Genomic DNA, 19,323 nt, shown 5'->3' with positions numbered 1-19,323 from the left:
CACGTGGAAATCTTTATTCATTCATTCATTCATTCATTCATTCATTCATTCATTCATTTGGGTTTTCATTATAGGGTTTCCCTGTGTAGCCTTGGCTGTCCTGGAACTAGCTCTGTAGACCAGGCTGACCTTAAACTCAGAGATCCATCTCCTTCTGCTTCCTGAGTGCTAGGATTAAAGGTATGCGCCCCTTTCCTGGCCTCCATGGGCATCAGGCACCCACTTGGTGCATATACACACATGCACACAAAAACACTTGTACACATAAAATAAATCTAAACAAAAATTAAAACCAACATGAAATCTTAACCTGCAGATTGGGGGGTGGGAAGTAGGTGGGACCTTCGGGAGGTGGAGCCCTCAACAGGACCAAAACAGATCCCAGAGAACCCTTTCCCCCCTTTCTGCCATTTCAGGAGACAGGAAGACGGCTGCTCAAGAGGGCTTTCACCAGACACCCAGCACCAGCACCTTGCTCTTGAGACTCTCCAAACCCCAGAACTAAGAAAAAAAATAGCCACTGGGCCTATGGTTTTTATTATAGTAGTTTGAATAGACTAAAACAGATAGTATACCATGATGCAGAAACAGGCATATTTTATTGTCTGTCTATCTATCTATCTATCTATCTATCTATCTATCTATCTATCTATCTATCTATCTATCATCGATCTATCTCCTCTATCATCTACCTCTCTATCTTGTGGTATTGAGGATTGAACCCAAGGCTAGGCAAGTACTCTGCAACTCAGACATCCCAGCAGCCCTGTATATTTTAAATGCTTTACCCATTTTCCAAGCAGAGCTCTTCGTTCTTCAAACACCTACAGCAAATAGAAGAAAACAGGGTCACTTTGGGCATCGTGGTTCAAGATGCCCATCATAAGCAAAACGGTTAAAGGATCAGCGAGTTAGGATTCACCATCTCACCTGAGAATGAAGAGACAGCTTGCATTTCCGAGAGGTCGCTTTATTTGTTTATTAAATGGCCTTGAACTCTCTATGTAGGCCAAGGATGACCTTGAACTTCCAGCCTTCCTGTCTCTACTTCCAGCGTGCTTGGATTACAAACTACACCACCATGTCTGGTTTATGCAGAGCCAGGGATCAAACCCAGGGCTCTGTGCATGCTGGGCAAGCACTCTATCATTAAACTACACTACCAGCCCACTTTACTTACTTTTAAGCCAGGCAAGGCCTCTTTTTTTAGTTTCTGTGTATGGGATAATTCATACGAAAGAAGTAGCCTATCCTCCCTTCTTTCTTTCTTCCTAGCCTCCTTCCTTTTTCCTTTTAGACAGGGTCTCTCTCTGTAGCCCAGGTGGGCCTGGCCCTCACTTTAGAGTCCAAGCTGGCCCAACCAACTTGATCTTCCTGCCTCTGTCCCCCAAGTGTTGGGGTTACAAGTGTGTACCACCATGACTCACTGGGAAATTGTTCTTTAAGAGAAATGAAATAGGGAAGAGAAAGAACACGGACAAATAAGAAAATGGAGCTCCTGGAAGTTTTCAATATTAATCACATAAGAACTTGTAAAATATATAAATAAGCAGTTCTGTTTTCACACATGTGTGTGTGCGTGTGTAGAGGCCAAACAACATCAGGTATCTTCCCTAATCTTTTTCCAACTTATTTTTTGAGGCAGGGCCTCCCACTGAACCAGAAGCTCATCTGCTTGGCTAGGCTGGCTGGCCAGCAAAAACCCTAGGTATCTATCCTGTTGTTTCCGCATCCTGGACACTGAGATATAAAATTAGTAATTTATATATGTGTGCCTCTGGGCTTACAACTTTGTGTCTGCATACGTTTGCTCTTATACACTATTTTGGACAAACCATGTCATACTTGTTTGACACATCCAAGCAGAGTGCTGGTATAGCATATCACAAGTACCCCAGATAGTACATTCCAATGGGTGTGACTGCAAGAACTGATGGCCTTATGGATGTTGCAGTACAGTGAGAGTGAATGTATATGTTGATATTTTTCTGAGCCTCAGAGCATATGTAGATTTGAGCATGGGAAGGGGAGAAGACCAACATGGGTATATTTGGCAGAGGAGGGGTTATGAAGAGAAGAAGAGAGAATAATGAACATATGTGACTGTGTCTCCCGCGCCAACACAGACACCCTCTGTCAGCTTTCAAATGGGGATCGATGTTACAGCTCTTGAGCCCTGCAGGCATGTGCCAGCTAGGAGAGGCTGTGCAGACCTTGCTCCTTCCTGATTGTGGAGGATGAGAAGTTGGCTTTATGCTGCCGGCAGGTCAACCTTTCCTTTTTCAGACTCTCACACTCTGGTTGTGAAGGGCACATTGACATGGGGGCTGAAATAGCGGCTTCCACAAGTGCATGAGAAGTCTTCACTCTCCTGTCCAAGGAATCTCATACACCACATGTAGATACTTTTTGCATATTAGAGAAGGAAAAAAAAAAAGACTCTTGCCTCTTCCCACCCCAGTCACTGCCACTGGGATGCTATGGTCCTACAGCAATGACAATAGATAAATTCAGGATTTCACATGCAAATACAAGAGAGTGTAGAAAGCACAGAAGAGACAAAACTAAATCTGGATTCAAATATTTTTGGAACTCTTTTCTACCAATACCTCCTCAAGCCAAGTCGCCAATGCTTATGCAATTCTGATGCCCAGGGCCCCTCCCCTTTCGGCTCTACTCATGCTCCCCAGGGGCTGGAGAGTATCTGGTTTTTGTGTTTTGGTTTTTGAGACATGGTTTCTCTATGGAGCCCTGGCTAACCTGGAACTCATGTAAGTTGGCCGCAAAGTCACAGAGATCCACTTGCTTCTGCCTTTCCTGTTCTAGAATTAAAGGCGTGCTCCACTACGCCAAGTGTGAGTGTCTGGTTGTGTCTCTAGTAGTTTCTGTTCACTTTACCTCCCCATACAGATGAGAAGCCCTTTCTCTCCCCAGAACCAGCAAGAACAGGGTTCATGGCAGACTCTCAGCGACACTGCCGGTCAAACAATGATAATGAAAAGGTTTCTGAGGCACAGGAGGTCAGAGCGGAAAGAAATCCTAAAGAGGGGCTGGAGAGATGGCTCAGGGATTAAGAGCACTTGACAGCTTCCAACAACCTGAACTCCAACTCCAGGAGATCTGACACCCTCTTCTGGACCCTGTAGGCACTGCATTCATGTGAACGTACCCATACACACATATACACATAAATAAAAATATTAAAGTAAATAATAAAAAACCCTAAAGAGCTCTTTCTTCAACTTCCTTATTTTACATAGGACAGACAGACTCCCATAGAAGTGACTTTGTTCACATTTTTTAAAAAATATATAAACAAACCATTGGGTCTAGCTGGGCAGGGTGGTACAGGACTGTGGTCTCTGTACTCGGAAGGCAGAAGCAGGAAGACAGTAAGTTTGGGGCACGATTGGGCTAACTAACAAAAAGAACAAAGGCCAAGCATAGCTTCACTCCCCCCGCTTGGAAAGCAGAGACACAGGAGGATCAGTGCAAGTTTACCCTCAAGTACACAGTAAGTTCAAGGCTAGTCTGGCTTACAAGAGACCCCATATCCAAAAAACAGGAAAAGGAAATGACAAGAAGGGGAAAACAAAGGAATGAAGGGAGGGAGGGAGGGAGGGACTCTGGTAATGAACTACCTAGTCAGCTTAACTCTGCATCTTGGTTTTTCACTATAATCGTAGTCTTCTCCATCCTGGCTGCCTGGAACTTATTATAGAGCCTAGAGGGCCTGGAACCAATCTTCTCCTGCCTCAGCATCCTGAGTTCTAGGATTGTAGGTGAATCCCACCAACCTTGAAGCCCTAATGTCTCGTGGAACTTCTTCCAGTGTTCTGCCTGGCGTGGGAAGAAGACTGGGTCTTGATATCATCAGTAAGTTTTCAAAAGGGGGCTGGGCTGCACCGTCCTATTGTTCCCGGAGGGTGTGGCTCCTGGTAACAAAGGGGCACTCACGGGAGAAGCAGAGTCCACAGAAAGGTGTCAGGAAAGGAATAAGGTGGGAAGTGGGTTCGGTCACGCAGCAGGTTACCGCAAACACAATGTCTCAGTCAGACCTGGTGGTGCAGGCTTGTCATCCCCGCTACTCAGGGGGCTGAGGCAGGAGGGTCACAAGTTCAAGACCTGTCTAGGCTACAGAGTGAGTTTACGTCAGCTTAGGTAATTTTGTGAGACTATGTCTTAAAAAGTAAGAAGAAGGATGGGGGAGGGGGGGAGACAGTGCTCAGCGACAGTGTTTGCTGAGCATCTGTGAGGCCCTGGGTTTGAGCCCAAGCATTGGAAAGAAAAGGAAAAACCAACATCTATTCAGACTTCAAGCAAGCCCAGGCATTCACAGACAGTATCTCCACTGAGGAGGAGGAGAGGGAGAATAATGACCAAATATCTCAGTCTCTCCTGCTTGACACATCCCGACTCAGTCAAGAGGACTCCGATCTGGTTGAGTCTGCTTCACTACTATATATATATTGTTTGGGGCGAATCATTTTGCTGTCAGCCCTCAGTTGGACTTGCACTCGTATACTCCCTGAATTAGAGTGAATTATCATTCCAAAGACGTGCAATCAGGGTCTTCATTTTTTAAGAAGCTGGAAGACAGACTATCTCTTCAAAATGGGAATATTAAAATGGCTCTTCTCGCACAGACGGCTGCAGTCTGTTTATATCACAGTTTACCCACAGCCTGCTGTTAAGTCAAAATCCCTTGGTTGTTATTTTAGTCTGTTGACACTGCAATTGCATATTTCCTCATGTGACATCACTGCAGTGGAGGAGGGAGCTATTTTGGAAATCCTAAATTATGATCGACGGATGGCAACAAGGTGCTGCCTCCCAGAACACCCTTTTTACAGGCACCATGGGACATGCGCGAATCACGCACCAAAGAAATGGGGATGTGCACTTTTCGTGTTTTTCAATTATATATATTTAAGGTGTGCAACATGATGTTTTGGGATGCATATACAAGAGTGAAATAACGGCTCGAGTCAAGGCAGTTATCCTGCCCATCCCTGTCCACGGTTAACTTTGCGTGTGGGGGAACGTGATCCTTCTAATTACAACCCTGCCTGGCAACATAGGTACTATTACAATACTCTCCCCTAGGAATCCTCCGGGCCCAAATTACTCTGTAATCTGCTGCATTTGCCTACCTTGATGATGCTTTTATTTTTTTTTTAAGTTATCTAAATTTGAACTCAGTCTCCCTGCTGAAAACCTGCTGTGAAGGTAAAATCCCGAGTCTCTTATTTTAGGCTGAGTTAGTTATTATGTATTTCACATTCTACTACAGAACAGAGGAAAGACAAGAATTACAAAACAAAACAGAGGGCTGGAGATGGAGCTCAGCAGGTAGACTGCTAGCTTAGCACCCATGATGCCCTGGGTTCAACCTCCAGCTCCTCGTAAGTGGGGCTTAAAGGCAAATTCAGGAAGATTAGAAGTACAGGGTTATCAGTAGCTACATATGGAGTTCAAGGCCGACTGGGCCTACATGATACCCTGTCCCCATAGAAGGGGGATGGGTGCTAAAGAGATGGCACAGTGCTTAAGATCATGTGCGGCTCTTACAGGAGACCTAGGGTTCATCTCCCAGTACCCCAGTAGGGTAGGGCATAACTGTCTGTAACTCCAGGTCCAGGGACGCTTCTGGGCTCCATGGCCATGGTCACCTGTGCTCTCTCTCTGTCTCTCTCTGTCTCTTTCTCTCTCTCTCTCTCTCTCTCTCTCTCACACACACACACACACACACACACACACACACACACACACACACGCGCTCCCCCCCCAGGGGATGGGCAGGGATGGGCAGGATAACTGCCTTGACTCTAGCAAACATACATTAAAAATAAATATTTTTTAAAAAGGAGTTCACAATGGCATATATGTTTTGTAAAAATTCATTTGAAACAAGACACCAACTAAATGATGATGTTTTTGAATATGGGAGTTATGAATGATGAGTGTTTTCTCTAAAAATTATCATTAAATGTGATCAAAGCCATTAAGGAACAAGGATGAGACCAGGCCATGTTTGGTATGTTGTATCGATCCTTTCTAGAACTGAGGGATTTATTTCATATCCATTGACAACCAGGAGCTCAAAGAAGCTGCCTTGGCCAAGGTCATGACCTTGGAGGGGAGAGCAGCTGGTCACTGAAGGGCAGTGTCAACTATAAAGGCCAGGCCTCCTTGCTGAACTGTGAGACAACTTGGAGGGATCACGACAGCTGGTGTCCTGTGGGGCCAGTGGAGACACCATGAAGTTACATTGCAGTCCCCTTCACTCTTGGCCCCCAACCTACACCCTTCCCTTCTGTATTAGTCAGAGTTCTCTAGAGGAACAGAACTTACATATGTATATATGTAGCTGTGTGGTCGCTACATGAGTGTGTGGGTTCATGCGGGTCTGTGGAACGAAGACACAGAGGCATCTTAAGAATGAATCTAGCCTTTCATGGCTGTAGGGGGGTCCAGCCTCGAAGGACTGAAGCACTAACCCTTTGCCTAGGGCATATTTATTTACTCTATTTTACAGTTTAGATAGTTAATCTCTGTACCTTTAAAGCAACCCAAAAGGAGCTCCCAGAGACCAAATGCCAGGTGCAAATTACTTGATTTATCAGGTACCATGGTTTTCCCGGTTTCCTGGACCAAGTTTTGCACAGGCCTTTGATCCTTGGGGACTCTCTGATTCTCGACTCTCAAACAAGATTCACATAGGGTGATAAGATAAACAAAAGGTAAGAAAAACAAAAGGTGTGGCTAAACGAAGAAAGGATTAGGTCTAGGTGCTGCTCTCTGGAGCCAAGCCAGGAGCTCAGCAGGAATGTCACTACAATATACAGGATTTATTAGACTGGCATACAGGCTATGGTCCAGCTAGTCTAACAATGGCTGTCTACCAATGGAAGGTCCAAGAATCTAGTAGTTGTTCAGTCCACCAGGCTGGATGTCTCAGCTGATCTTCAGTATACACTGGAATCCTGAAGAAGTAGCCTCTTATGCCAGTGAAGGAATGGACTTGCCAGTGAGAACAAGTAGGCAAAAAGAACAAGCTTCCTTCTGTGTCCTTTATATTATTCTGGCTGCCACTAGAAGGTATGGCCTAGATTAAAGGATGGATCTTCCACTCTTTAATGGTTTAATTAAGGAAAAATCCCTTGCAGATGTTCCCAGCCACTTAGGTTTTAGTTAATTCCAGATGAAGTCAAATTGAGAAACAAGAATAGCCACTATACTTTCTCTTCCCTTCTTTAGAGTTAATTCCTATATGCTCATCTCAAAACCTACCTCTCAGGGCTGGGAATGTACATCAGTAGGAGAGGTCTTGTTTCACATGTGCAAGGCCCTGTGTTCAATCCCCAGCACCGCCAAATAAAGGATCTTTCTTTATCATCCTACCTACAAGCACTTGGGTACTTTTGGAGACTCTGAAAGTACTTTTAAAATATTTACATTTTATTTTAATTATATTTGTGTGTTGGTATGTGCACATGACTTCAAGTGCTCCAAGAAGACAAAAGTATCATATCTCTCTGGGACTGGGGGAAGTTGTGAGCCACCCCATGTGGGTGCTAGGAATTGAACTGTGGTTTTCTGCAAGAGTAATATGTGCTCTTAACTGTGGAACATCTCTCCTGTCACCAATTAAAAAAAAAAAAAACAACAGAGACAGTGTCTTGCTATGCAGCACTGGCTGGTCTGGAACTCACTATGTAAATTAGATTGGTCCTGAACTCACAGACATCCTCCTGCCTCTGCCTCTGAGATCTGGGATTAAAAGCACATGCCACCATGCCTAGCTTAAGATACGTTTTCTTCTTCACAGTGGCCAAATTGATCAAGACTTTTCTAGGAAATTTTCTGAAAATCAAGACATTCAACAACTTTGTATTTCAACTCAAGTCACTTTTCCACATATGTGCAAAACCTTCACAATTCAATGAGAAAACAGATTTCCAAATTTGACACTGAAGTTGGAGGGATAAACTGTTATATAAACTGTTGGAGAGCTACGAGCGTCACAACAGGTGCTCAATAAATAATTGTTGTGCTGAAAGAAAAAGATTTCCATACGTTCATTTGGCACTATGAGGCCAGGCTCCATCTGCCTCTGCCTGTCCTCGTGTTCCCGAGGCCTCCTTTCTTCCATCTCTCTCTCTCTCCTCTTAGGTCAGTTTTGTATCTCTTTTTTTCTTTTAGCATCGCTCCACTTTATTTCTCAGGATTCCAATTTCTTACACACCCCCTTCTTCCTTTACTCCTGATTCACATCAGAATAGGGGAAAGTTCTTGGTTCTCAGATTAGCCAGGTTTGACTACAGGTTTTGCCAGGAGGGATCAACACTTTGTTAGGATTACAGAAACAATGGACCGACTCCAGTCTAGGAAGGAGCTAGAAGGGCCCAAAGATAAAAGTCAATGAACATCCAAGAAAGGGCTCAGTTGCTGAAACAGGTGGTTGCAAATACAAGGACCTCAACTGCATCCCCCAGAACTCACACTAAAAAGCCGCAAGGAGTTGCGGTGTGTTTAAAACTCAGTGCTGGAGAGTCAGAGACCAGTGGATCCCTGGAGCTCAGCCTGCCTTGCCTGCTTGGTAAGAGCTAAGCCTATGTGCAACCCTGTCTCAAAAAACAAAACACAAAAACAAAAAAACAAACAAAACAAAACAAAACAAGGTAGATCATAGCTGAGGAATAACAGCTGAAGTCCTTTGGCCTCCACACACATGCATGCACATGTACACTCGTAGTTGCACATATGGAAGTGGAGGGGAGAGAGAGAGAGAGAGAGGAGAGAGAGAGAGAGAGAGAGAGAGAGAGAGAGAGAGAGAGAGAGAGAGAGAGAGAGAACAGTTAGAGGACTGGACTTGTGTTCTGGAAGCCACTCCCAGACCTGTGTATTCAGAGCGTGGGGCAAGAACACATCGGTCTTGATGGGCTAACGTTGAACAGGAAAGTCAGAAACAGCAGTGAGAGCCAAGAGGAGGCAGGAAGCGGGGAAGGTGCTACAGAGGGACATTGAAGCTGGCTCACAGGTGATGAGGGCAGGAGCTGTGGCACTGTGGACTTTACCTGGCTGGCTTCAAATGCCAGTGGGTATTGGCAGGGGTAAAAGCTGGGAGGTTGGCTGGGGGTCAGGACCTGAAGGGACCCCAAGGATGCGTGGGGGGTTGGAATTTGTCCTTTGGAGTAGATCCCATTTTCAGTCTCACCTAATAGGATTGGTATTTCAGAAAGATCTTTCTGGGGCCTTAGTAGAGGATAAGTGAGCGGGTCAGATGGGGGCAGTGACAACAGCCAGGAGGTTACTGTGCCCGGTAAGGGGTGGTGGTGAGCAAGTGACCTGAGAACATGGAGCTGGTTGACTAGATCTAGAGAGAAGACTCAAAGACCCAGAGAACAAATGGGATATGGAGGCGAGGGTGTGTAGATAGATAGTCCTCCACAGGTCTCCCTATTTGAAGAGTCTGGGCATACTGAGAAGTGAAGGCCCTGAGCCCTCTTCACTTGGATCTGTTTTACAAGTTACGTTGCAGGAAGGCAACCAAGAGGGAGGAGTTTATATTTATTGTTTACTACGAAGTATTAGATTCCCTGTGCTCACGGGTCTTCAGCTGCTAGAAAACCCACTGTGTGCCAGGTGCTTATCTGGGTGATGGGCATCGCTCACCTGGTGGAGGTCAACCAGGTCAGCGTTTAGGCTTGATGCAGAAGGCTCACCCTGACAGCTCTGCTGTGAGCGGAAGTTCTTTGTCCCTGTCCAGATCCCCGTGTCCTTTACTGTGAGATAGTACTGTCTTTTGTTCCACCACCAACAGACTCACTTATTAGCCTGTAAATTGGGGTGAAGAATCCAATCCCACACCTGACAGGGAAAGGGGAGGTTTTATGGTCCCAGGATGGAATAAAGTGGGGTTTCTCACCTGGAGGAAGGACAGGTGTAGAGAGGGGAGAGAGTGAGGTCAGTTTTAGACAATGAAACCGATTGTGTTTCGTTGAGGAGTAGGTGTGGTCCTGATGATGTCCAGGGACTGATCAGAGTTCAGTAACTCATAGAAGCAAGACTACAATACCCCAGAGCTCTGCCAATCTCACATCCCAGCCGCTGGCTGCAATCCCTGATCGGGTGGGTTTTACTTGCGTCTCCTCAGAATTAAACTAGGAAATAGACTTCTTAGGAGAACGTCAGTACCATGAGTACTCGGCTGAAATGTATTCACTAAGTGACCTCAACTTCATCCAGAAACGTGGGGATTTTTTTTTTGGGGGGGGGACACCTCCTAGACATCTTTCCTCCCTTCCTCAAATTCTGTTGGCTCCAAGGGGAACCAGCGATGGGAGAAAGAAGACACACTGGGATAGATAATGCAGGAAAGAACAACAGCTTTTCCCTTGGGCAAAACTCTGATCTAATTTTAGTCTTGCCCACATAGCAAAGACACAAAAAGTTGTTGTTTTTAAATAAACCTCTTGTTTTGTCTTTTGTTCATAGATCAAAGCATCTTAAACAATTCCTGCTCATATTCTGACTACCAGAAATTTACCTTCTCCTCCCCGCCTTCTAGGACCCAAATGATAAAACACCTCTGACCACTCACCTGGTCATTCAGCAGCTGATGGTTTAGGGGTGTCCAGGTGCTCATCTTTGTCTGCATTTTGGGGCCATCAGTGCTTTTTGGAGGTGCAAATGCCATCATGAAATGACCTGGTATTCTTCCATCAGAAAGATTACACCTATCAGAAGAAACACATCATTGACTCTTCTGAAAACTAACACAGAAAAAATTCATAATTTTGTATGTTGAGAGAGGGTATGGGTGGGTAGAATATTTACTGAGGGCCTTGTTTATGTCAAACACTTTATGACGTACATTTGATACAAGCTTACAATGAGCTGGTGGTGAAATTGTGGGTTTTAGCTACTTAGACCACTGGGAAAAAAATGAGGTTCACTGAAGCTACCCACCCTGCCAAAGATCATATAGATAGTGAGTGGAACAGGAATCAGACCACTGGATTATGAGGGAAGTTCAGAGTCATACTTAGCTCAGAACAAAGTTTACTGGCCAGAAAGAGAAATGCTTCAAATTTAGTACAGTACAACATAAAACACACCCTTTGCCATGCAATGGTAGTGCACACCTCTAATCTCAGCACTTGGGAGGCAAAGGCAGGAGGATCTCTAAGTTGGAGGCCAGCCTGGTCTAAAGAGCTAGTTCCAGGCTAGCCAGGGCTACACAGAGAAAGCCTGTCTGGAAAAAACAAAACAAACAAACAACAACAACAAAAAAGTGCACACCCTTCACCCCAGCATTTGGGAGGCAGAAGTAGGTGAATTTCTTTGAATTTAAAGCCACACTGGTCTTCATTGAGAGTTCCAGGCAAGCTATGGATACTCTATGAGATTCTATCTTAAAACAAACACCTAATTTTTGTCTTGTCTAATTAACTCTCCTCCTCTACTCTTAGCATTGAGAAAAAAGAGTTCCAGTCTGATATATTCAAGGAGTAGACTGATGTAGTGGGCAAGACCACACCTTTGGAGATGGACAGATGTGTGTTTATTGGGGAGAAATTTGCTGTTTTTAGCTATCTGGTATACAGTCTGCCTACTTTTAATTAAGGGACTTTAATTTTCCTTGAGGAATTCTTTTTCCTCACTGTTTGGCTGATTTTAGAGGTGTCCAGATGCTGGGTTTTTTGTTTGTTTGTTTGTTTTTGCTTCATTTGGGGACCACCAGTGGTCCCTTCCTTGACAACAGATGCTAAGTGGATCAATTCACAGACGGACTTACCCTTTTCTGCATGAGGTGGTCATTGAGGGTAACATTAGTGACCTGAGCAGACTGCATTTCTGTCCCCTAGAAGCAACCTACCCTTTTCCTCTTCACATTTGTGAGTTGGAATATTTCTGCTTTTGAAACCTTTTTAAAATCAGCCTTGTGCAATTATTTTAAAAATACTGGCTCTGCAATTAAAACAATTTTCTTAGATTTATTATTTTATTGTTGTGTGTGAGTGTTTTGCCTGCACATGTGTATGTTTGATGCCTTAGCAGGTCAGAAGAGGGCACTGGATCCTCTGGAACTGGAGTCATGGATCGTTGTGAACCATCATGTGAGTGCTGGGACTCAAACCTGGGTCTTCTACAAGAGCACCAAGCACCCTTACTTCCGAGCCATCTCTCCAGCCCCACTTTGTGCTGTTTTTAAAATCCTATGTGTGTGTGTACCTCCAAAATGATACCTGGGAGAGATAAAAAGGTCTTGACAAGGTGGCTGATGGGCAGGTGGCCTGAGTAACTAGTTACTTCCTTCATTCTTTCTGAGAACTTGTCACTTATGGAGTGTCCAAAACCTGTTGTTTGGTGGGCCACGATGACATATTTTATAAGGGACAGGAGTTTCTACCCTCCCTTCTCTCTGAAGATGGGTTTGCTGCACACACAGGTCGAACTGTGTTGGAGACAACCCTACAAATGCCTAATCTAGGGCTCCACACATGACCTGCAGCATTAAATACTGAACAGATTAAAAACCATTGGAGGCCGGGTGGTGGTGGCACACGCCTTTGATCCCAGCACTCGGTTAGCAAGGGCAGATGGATCTCTGTGAGTTTGAGGTCAGCTGGTCTACAGAGTGAGTTCCAGGACAGCCAGGACTACACAGAGAAACCGTGTCTTGAAAAACCAAAACAAACAAACAAACAAATAAAAAAACCTTGAAAAACCAAACCAACCAACCAACCAAACAAACAAACAAACAAACAGAAAAACCAACTGGGCTGGATGTAACTCTGTTAGAAGAGCGCTTTCACAGCATGCACAATGCCCTGGGTTTAACCCCACTAACACATAACCCAGGTATGGTGTCACATGCCTGTAATACCAGTGCTCAGGAGACCAAAAGTTCAAAGTCATCCTCAAAGGGAAGCCAGCCTGGGCTAATGAGGCTCTGCTTTAAAAAACATAGATGAAAATTTTGAATGCATTACTTTTCAGCTGAGATGGGATTTCCCCGTTCACCACATCTGAGATCTCTGAGGTCCTCACTTGATATGTAATATTCACTCAAGTTAAAGTGACAGCTGAAGATGCAGCCCGTGTTTTATACCCTGGTAGGAATCATTAGTCAACGCCTTCCCTCGGTGACATTCTCCCACCATAGCCTGGGCTCGGATCAGCAGCCTCCGGGTCCTTCCCAGCTCCTGATGTTTAATTATCTAAGTCACTACAGTTTTAGCTAGGTTTCAAAAGGCACAGGAAATGGTTTCATTGCAGCATCGTTAACTAGCAGCCAGAAATACAGGCAGAGGTGAGCAGGCAACCAACCGACATAAAGCACCGCCATCAAGTTCAGATGAAAATTGTACACTGCTTGTTTTTATCTTGAGACAGGGACTTGGTATATAGTTCAAGCTGCCCTCAATCTCAAAATCCCCCCTCCTCCCTCTTCCCAGTGCTGGGATTACTGCTATTTGTCACCGTGCCCAGCACCCTCTCCCCCTTTTTAAAGACAGCAGCTATTTTAAAAATCTTTGAGAGTCCTGAAGCCTCTGGGATAAAGGCTATGAATCTTCTTCCTAGAAAAAAAAATACACAGGAAGCTAAAATTCTGCTTCCCCCAGGTTAAAAAAAAAAATCTCCGTGTTAAGCTGAGAAGCTCCCTTGCTTCCTAGTGTATGTGGTATTCTAGGTACCGTATCTGAATGAAGATAAAGTAGCCTTTCTCAAAGACACCCTAAGGGTCTGCACGGGCTGTTTTCTTCTCGCTGGTTCTTCAGGTCTGAACACCACTCTGGACTAGGTTTTCTTCAAAGCATCTGTAATTTCCAGGAGGTGGGCTTGGCCAGGAGGCACAGATCTTGGTGATAGTCGTGCAGAAGCAGGACAACGGAGGTGTCTTACCTCGTCTTTTGTGATTATCCCTTTTCAATCTTCCCCTCTGCCCTCCAGCCCAGAAGATTTGCAGTGTGCAGGCACACACAAGTTCACAGAATAGACCACTGGCTACCACTCAAAAGACAGAAGTTTCCATACAACACACACACACAAAAGTTGACCCTGTCTACCAAGACAAAGTAGATAGATTGTTTCACCTTATTCCAGAGATACAGGTTGCTGGTACTTCCACAGGACTTCTTTTCCTTTTAATGACTGCCCATCATTACACTTTATGTTCCTGGGGATTAAAATGTAGAAAGAAGCCGGGCGGTGGTGGCGCACGCCTTTAATCCCAGCACTCGGGAGGCAGAGCCAGGCGGATCTCTGTGAGTTCGAGGCCAGCCTGGTCTACCAAGTGAGTTCCAGGAAACGCGCAAAGCTACACAGAGAAACCCTGTCTCGAAAAACCAAAAAAAAAAAAAAAAAAAAAAATGTAGAAAGAAGGCCCAGGACGCCCATCCCCTACATATGGCCCCAGGCTCAAGTTCAACAGTCAAGCAGGGGTCCCAGTGCTCATGCATTTCTGGTCTAGCCTTCTAAATCTTCTGAGCCGTTGTTCACACCATCACCATGACACACTAATGGGCTTATGTAGCCAAGGCTGACCTTAAACTTCTGGTCCTCCTGCCTTCACATCCCAAGTTCTGGATTACAGGTGTGCACCACACACCTGATTTCTGCAATGCTGGATTGGGGCTTCATACGTGCTAGACAAGCACCCTACCAATGGAACTATATTCCCAGCCCTCAGATTTGTTTTGTTTTGTCTTGCTTTTGTTTTTGTTTTGAGACAGATCCCCAGTTCACCTGGAGCTTGCTATGTAGATCAGGCTGGCCTCAAACTCACAAAGATCCACATGCTCTCCCTCCCCTGTGCTGGGATTATAGGCCTGTGCCACCACACCCAATAGTTTTTGTTTGTTTGTTTGTTTGTTTTAAAGGACCAGTCAGTGAAGTCACTTTTCAACTCAAAAACCTTTGAATCTCACTAACGGCTGTGGACTCCCAACTCCTCAACATGAAGTCTGGGTCAACTCCCGGTAATTTTCAGCCTGGTTCTGTCATTCCCTGGAGTCTGTCCAGATCCACTGACAGTCTGACCACTGTAAGGACCATGGCATGAAACCCTTTGGGCTTGTGTGTTCTTCCGACACTGCTCATCTCAATTCCAATCACATTGGTGCAAAAAAGATGTTCAATAAATATTTGTTACTCAAGAGATGCCCTGGTGGAGAAGGGGGAGGGGGCAGTTTGAGGATTAAACCTTGTGGGATTGTACGCTAAAACTCAGAACATAATGAACCTGGCACAGAGGAAATACTCAGGACAGGTTTTATTTGGAGGTTACAACGAAAGCTAGGATTGAGTTTCTCTGCCAACACACAATTCACCCACAGTACTCGGTAATAACATCAGACATGGGGAATCTCTCACAGTATCGGGAATTAGAGGATGGGTACATTTAAATACGAATTCACCTTATATTCAACGAGTTAAAAACTAAATAAGTGCTGTAATGCATGGTTTTAAAAGCTAATGCTTGACCTGCACGTAATTGTTGGTTGTTAATTTCATAGGTTGGAAGCAACCACTGAAACTGCCGCAGACTGCAATCCCCAAGAGCCCCGGCAAGGCTTGTGGGAAGCTAGGGCGCTCTCTGAGAAGCTCCGTCTTTTTCCTGCCCTGCCCACTGTTCTCACCTCAGTAGCTGGCCTCCTCCTTCAAGCCTCTGGCTCTGGGGTTGCCATCGTTGCACTAGGGCAGCTTTCTGTGACTCCTTCCAGCCCCCACCTCACCGCTTCCAGCAGTCTGTCCAATCACTATCTATAAATCCTGTCGCTGGCATCCGGGGTCTCTTAGGCAACAATGTGTGGTCTCTTGATTGGCCGGGGCATCCAAGGGAGGGCTGGCTCCAAAATTGGGCACAGAGATAAAAAGGAGAAAGTGTGGCTGTAGGGTGAGTGGGAGGAGCTGTAACATCTTGATAGATTGCTGGCAGGAAGCTGTATCCAATCCTGAAACCAGAAGCCTTGAAAAATCTTCCTTCAAGGCTTGCTACGTTTGTGTTCCCAAACAGCCCTTCCCTACGGAGCATGCCCAGTAATGCTGTTCTGGTCACTCGGGAGCTCCGAAACGCAAACTCCATTGTGACAGATTTTAAGACTGCCCAGAAGGTGGAAGAGGGTTAGAAGAAATAACAATCTGTAATTGGTTGGATGGAAGAAAAGCACCTGCAGAGAAAAAGGGAGGTCATGGAGGACCGGTCCCAAGCTGAGTGACAGATAGGACAGATACACCAGGGAACCAGCAGATGGCACGCCGTCGTAAGAATAACTCTTAATTTGGGTTTTTAAAATCCAGTCACATTTAATTAGTTAAATGCACTGAGCGCCCACCTTGTAGTGAGAACCAGAGAACGCAAGGATTAAAAAGGAAAGGAAGGGCAGACGGAAGGCAGGCAGGCAGGCAGGCGAAGCCTGGTGTGGTGGCTCAAGCCTGTAATCCTAGCCCTCAGGAGGTGGAGGCAAAAGGATCAAGGATCCCAGGACAGCTTCGGCCACATAGGGAGTTAGTTGGAGACCAGCCTGTGCTCCAAAACCCTGTCTAAAACACAGGAGAAATCTAACGAGAGAAACTGAACAGTGCAATGTGCAAATAACCAACGTAAAGCTCGGGGGATCTAGCAGATAGGATAGCAAGTTCTGGAGAATTCCAGGAAGTTGGAAATTCCATGCCACAGCCACAGTGCAAGGCAATTTTGATGACTATCAACTAACCAAAAATGAACCCCAGGACCTAAAACAAAAACAAAAATAGCCGCTTCCCGCACTGTCTTTCTTGCTAAAACAATGGACTCTCCTTCAACTTAAGCAGTCCTACAAATCCTACATGTTTCATCATCTTCATTTTTTAATAGTGTATTTTTAAATTTACATTTATTTATTTGTGTGCCTATGTCTTTGTGGGCATGTGTGTGCCAAGGGTGGAGGTCAGAGAACAACTTTTGGGAGTCGATTCTGCCCATCATGTAGGTCCAGGGGTCAAACTCAGGTGATTAGGCTTGGCAGCAACTGCCTTTACCTACTTGGCCATTGTGCCAGCCTCACGTTTCATAACTTTTTAAATAGGCAGCATTTGCATATCTCCAATGTAAATGAAAAGGGGAAAGTGGGTCTCATTGGAGGTTAGCGCTTTGCCTATGTTAACAATGGATCAGAAAGTGGCCAAGCTGAAATTAGAACCTAGGTTGGATTCCAACCTAGTGGTTTTTTCCAAATGACCAGCTTGTATGTAAATGAATAAACAAAGCCTTTGGGGATGTGAGGGGGTGGCCTGGGGGAGGCAGGTAGAGATGTCATACTAAATTACCATGCATTACCAGTTAACATTTATGGTTTCAAAACGGGTTCATCCAGAAAAGGACCAGTTTTAACAATGCCTAGGTGGCTGAGTCTCTCTGTGAAGTTCCCGCTCATTAAAAACTTTCTATTAGTGGTTACAACATGGAAGGAAAGGGAGATGGGACATAGAAAGCATCTCACACTATCCCTGTGGGATCAGAATGTTTTTATTCCTGATAGACGATCCCTTTCTCTGCTCTCCACAGCACCTTCTGGGTCTCCTGGCCTACAGTTCCTCCATCTGACTGTTCCCCACAGTGGGATGAGTCACCCCAATTCCCACTGTGTTCCTTGTGAGTCACCCCATTCCCGCTGTGTTCCTAGGGAGCATGCACACATAGCCTAGTGTCTGATTATTTTGACATTACTTTTGTGTGGCACACAGCAAACAGAAAGAAAAGCTTAGAGACTTTCGTAATACCTGTATCTCCACGGAGATGTTTCAAAATGTTACTGGTGTGTGTGTGTGTGTGTGTGTGTGTCTGTCTGTCTGTCTGTCTGTGTGTGTGTGTGTGTGTGTGTGTGTGTGTGTGTGTTTACCAGGCACATAGTATTCTGCACACAGATCCCATTGTCCTCCCTATGTCTAGAAGGCCACTTGCCACCTTGCCACAGAATGAGCGTGCAGCCTTCTTGTTCCTTTTTGATATTTTCATTAGCTATATGCTCACTCTTATAAGCAATTTATTCTTTTAAAGTTGCGCTTCCACTTACATCTATTGTAGTCTCATTCCCTGCCAAGTGTTGCATTTATGGGACTTAATCATGTTGATGTATTTGTGATTGTATTTGTGTCATTCCCACCTCCTGATGTGAGCAGCGGTGTGGCCTGGGTCTGTTTTTACAGGATCATGTGCCCATTGACTAAGAATGCGCCTGGGGAGCACATTTCCAGTGCTTTAGCTATGGGGACCTGGCGGTACATAGAGCTAGTACAGGTTCCCCCATGTACTACCTGCTTCTTTACTCACTCTCATCAAGAGGCACCACTGACTCCCCAGGACAAGCTGACTTGCCTGGAATGGCCCTAAAAATCAATGTTACTGTCCTAAAGTGTTACTGCACAAGTGTCAATAAGGAAAAAGGAAACTGTTGTTTCAGATTTTATTTATCATGCTGGTTCATCGAGGCCATCTCCTGATGTGAGACTATATGTCCGAGCACAAGTCTTTTCAATATTCACTACATTATTTGAGAACCTTTTAAAAATTATATGTCTCTCTGTCTCTGTCTGTCTGTCTCTCTCTCTTTGTGTACCTATAGGCCAGAGGTCAACCACAGGTGTTGCTCTCCACCTTGGTTTTTGAGACAAATCTCTCAGTGGACTGGGGATTCACCACATGGGGGCTAGGCTGTGTGACCAGCTAGACCCAGGAATTTCCCTTTCTCCGCTTCCCCAGCCCTGGGATTACAAGTACCTGCTATTAGGACTGGATGTTTGTCAGTCTTGGGAGTGTAGTTCAGGATCTTCTGCTGTACAGCAAGTGCTTTACCAACAGAACCATATCTCTAGCCCGTTCCTCACCATCTTAACCACTTATAAACATACAGGTCAGTAGTGTTAAGCACAGTCACTTGCAGCAGGACCAGTGTCGCCGTGTTAGTCCTGTGAGCTACCAACAGTGATGTCACGAACTCTAAGCTGAAGATGGACAAAAAGAAAGATAGGCAAAACGCTGTAGCAAAGAGAAAGCAATCACATTGTAGCAATCACGGCTGATTGAATGCAGACTCTTTCATTAAAACGCTGTGTGGCTTTAAGTAAGCCATCAACCTTTCTGAGCGTTCTTCTCCCTTGTTGGGAAAAAATAAATAAAATTGTGTTTAGATGACCTCTAAAGAATCATTCGGCTCTCAAGTCTTGCATGTAGCAAAGGGAGAGGGAAGCCTTTTCTAAAGAGAAGATGAGGCATGCCGCCAGTAAGCACAAGCTCCATCTGTTTATAGTCTTGGCGGAGAGGACGCACAGCAT

At 45.1% G+C, this 19,323-nt stretch overlaps 1 protein-coding gene across 5 annotated transcripts in view; it reads right to left on the bottom strand.

Annotated features, from left to right (window-relative positions):
• Positions 1-15,774, bottom strand: part of Fbxo16 (F-box protein 16) — a 57,114-nt gene extending 41,340 nt beyond the window's left edge. For 4 of the 5 annotated variants that reach the window (XM_076545222.1, XM_016007246.3, XM_076545223.1 and 1 more), the window contains exons 1-3: positions 15,651-15,774; positions 10,607-10,742; positions 789-824 (exon numbers count right to left, since the gene is read on the bottom strand). In XM_076545222.1, the coding sequence (XP_076401337.1) occupies positions 789-824; positions 10,607-10,705 (135 nt within the window). In that variant the 5' untranslated portion in view covers positions 10,706-10,742; positions 15,651-15,774. The remainder of the gene's footprint in view (positions 1-788; positions 825-10,606; positions 10,743-15,650) is intronic. The other variant, XM_006988785.4, reaches the window with a different exon arrangement.
• Between the last annotated feature and the right edge of the window lie 3,549 nt (positions 15,775-19,323).

The sequence above is a fragment of the Peromyscus maniculatus genome, chromosome 9 (assembly GCF_049852395.1).
Source record: "Peromyscus maniculatus bairdii isolate BWxNUB_F1_BW_parent chromosome 9, HU_Pman_BW_mat_3.1, whole genome shotgun sequence".
In the NCBI taxonomy this organism is placed as follows: Eukaryota; Metazoa; Chordata; class Mammalia; order Rodentia; family Cricetidae; genus Peromyscus; species Peromyscus maniculatus.
Note: the sequence above shows the minus strand (reverse complement) of the source record. Positions and strands in the feature narration are given on the sequence as shown.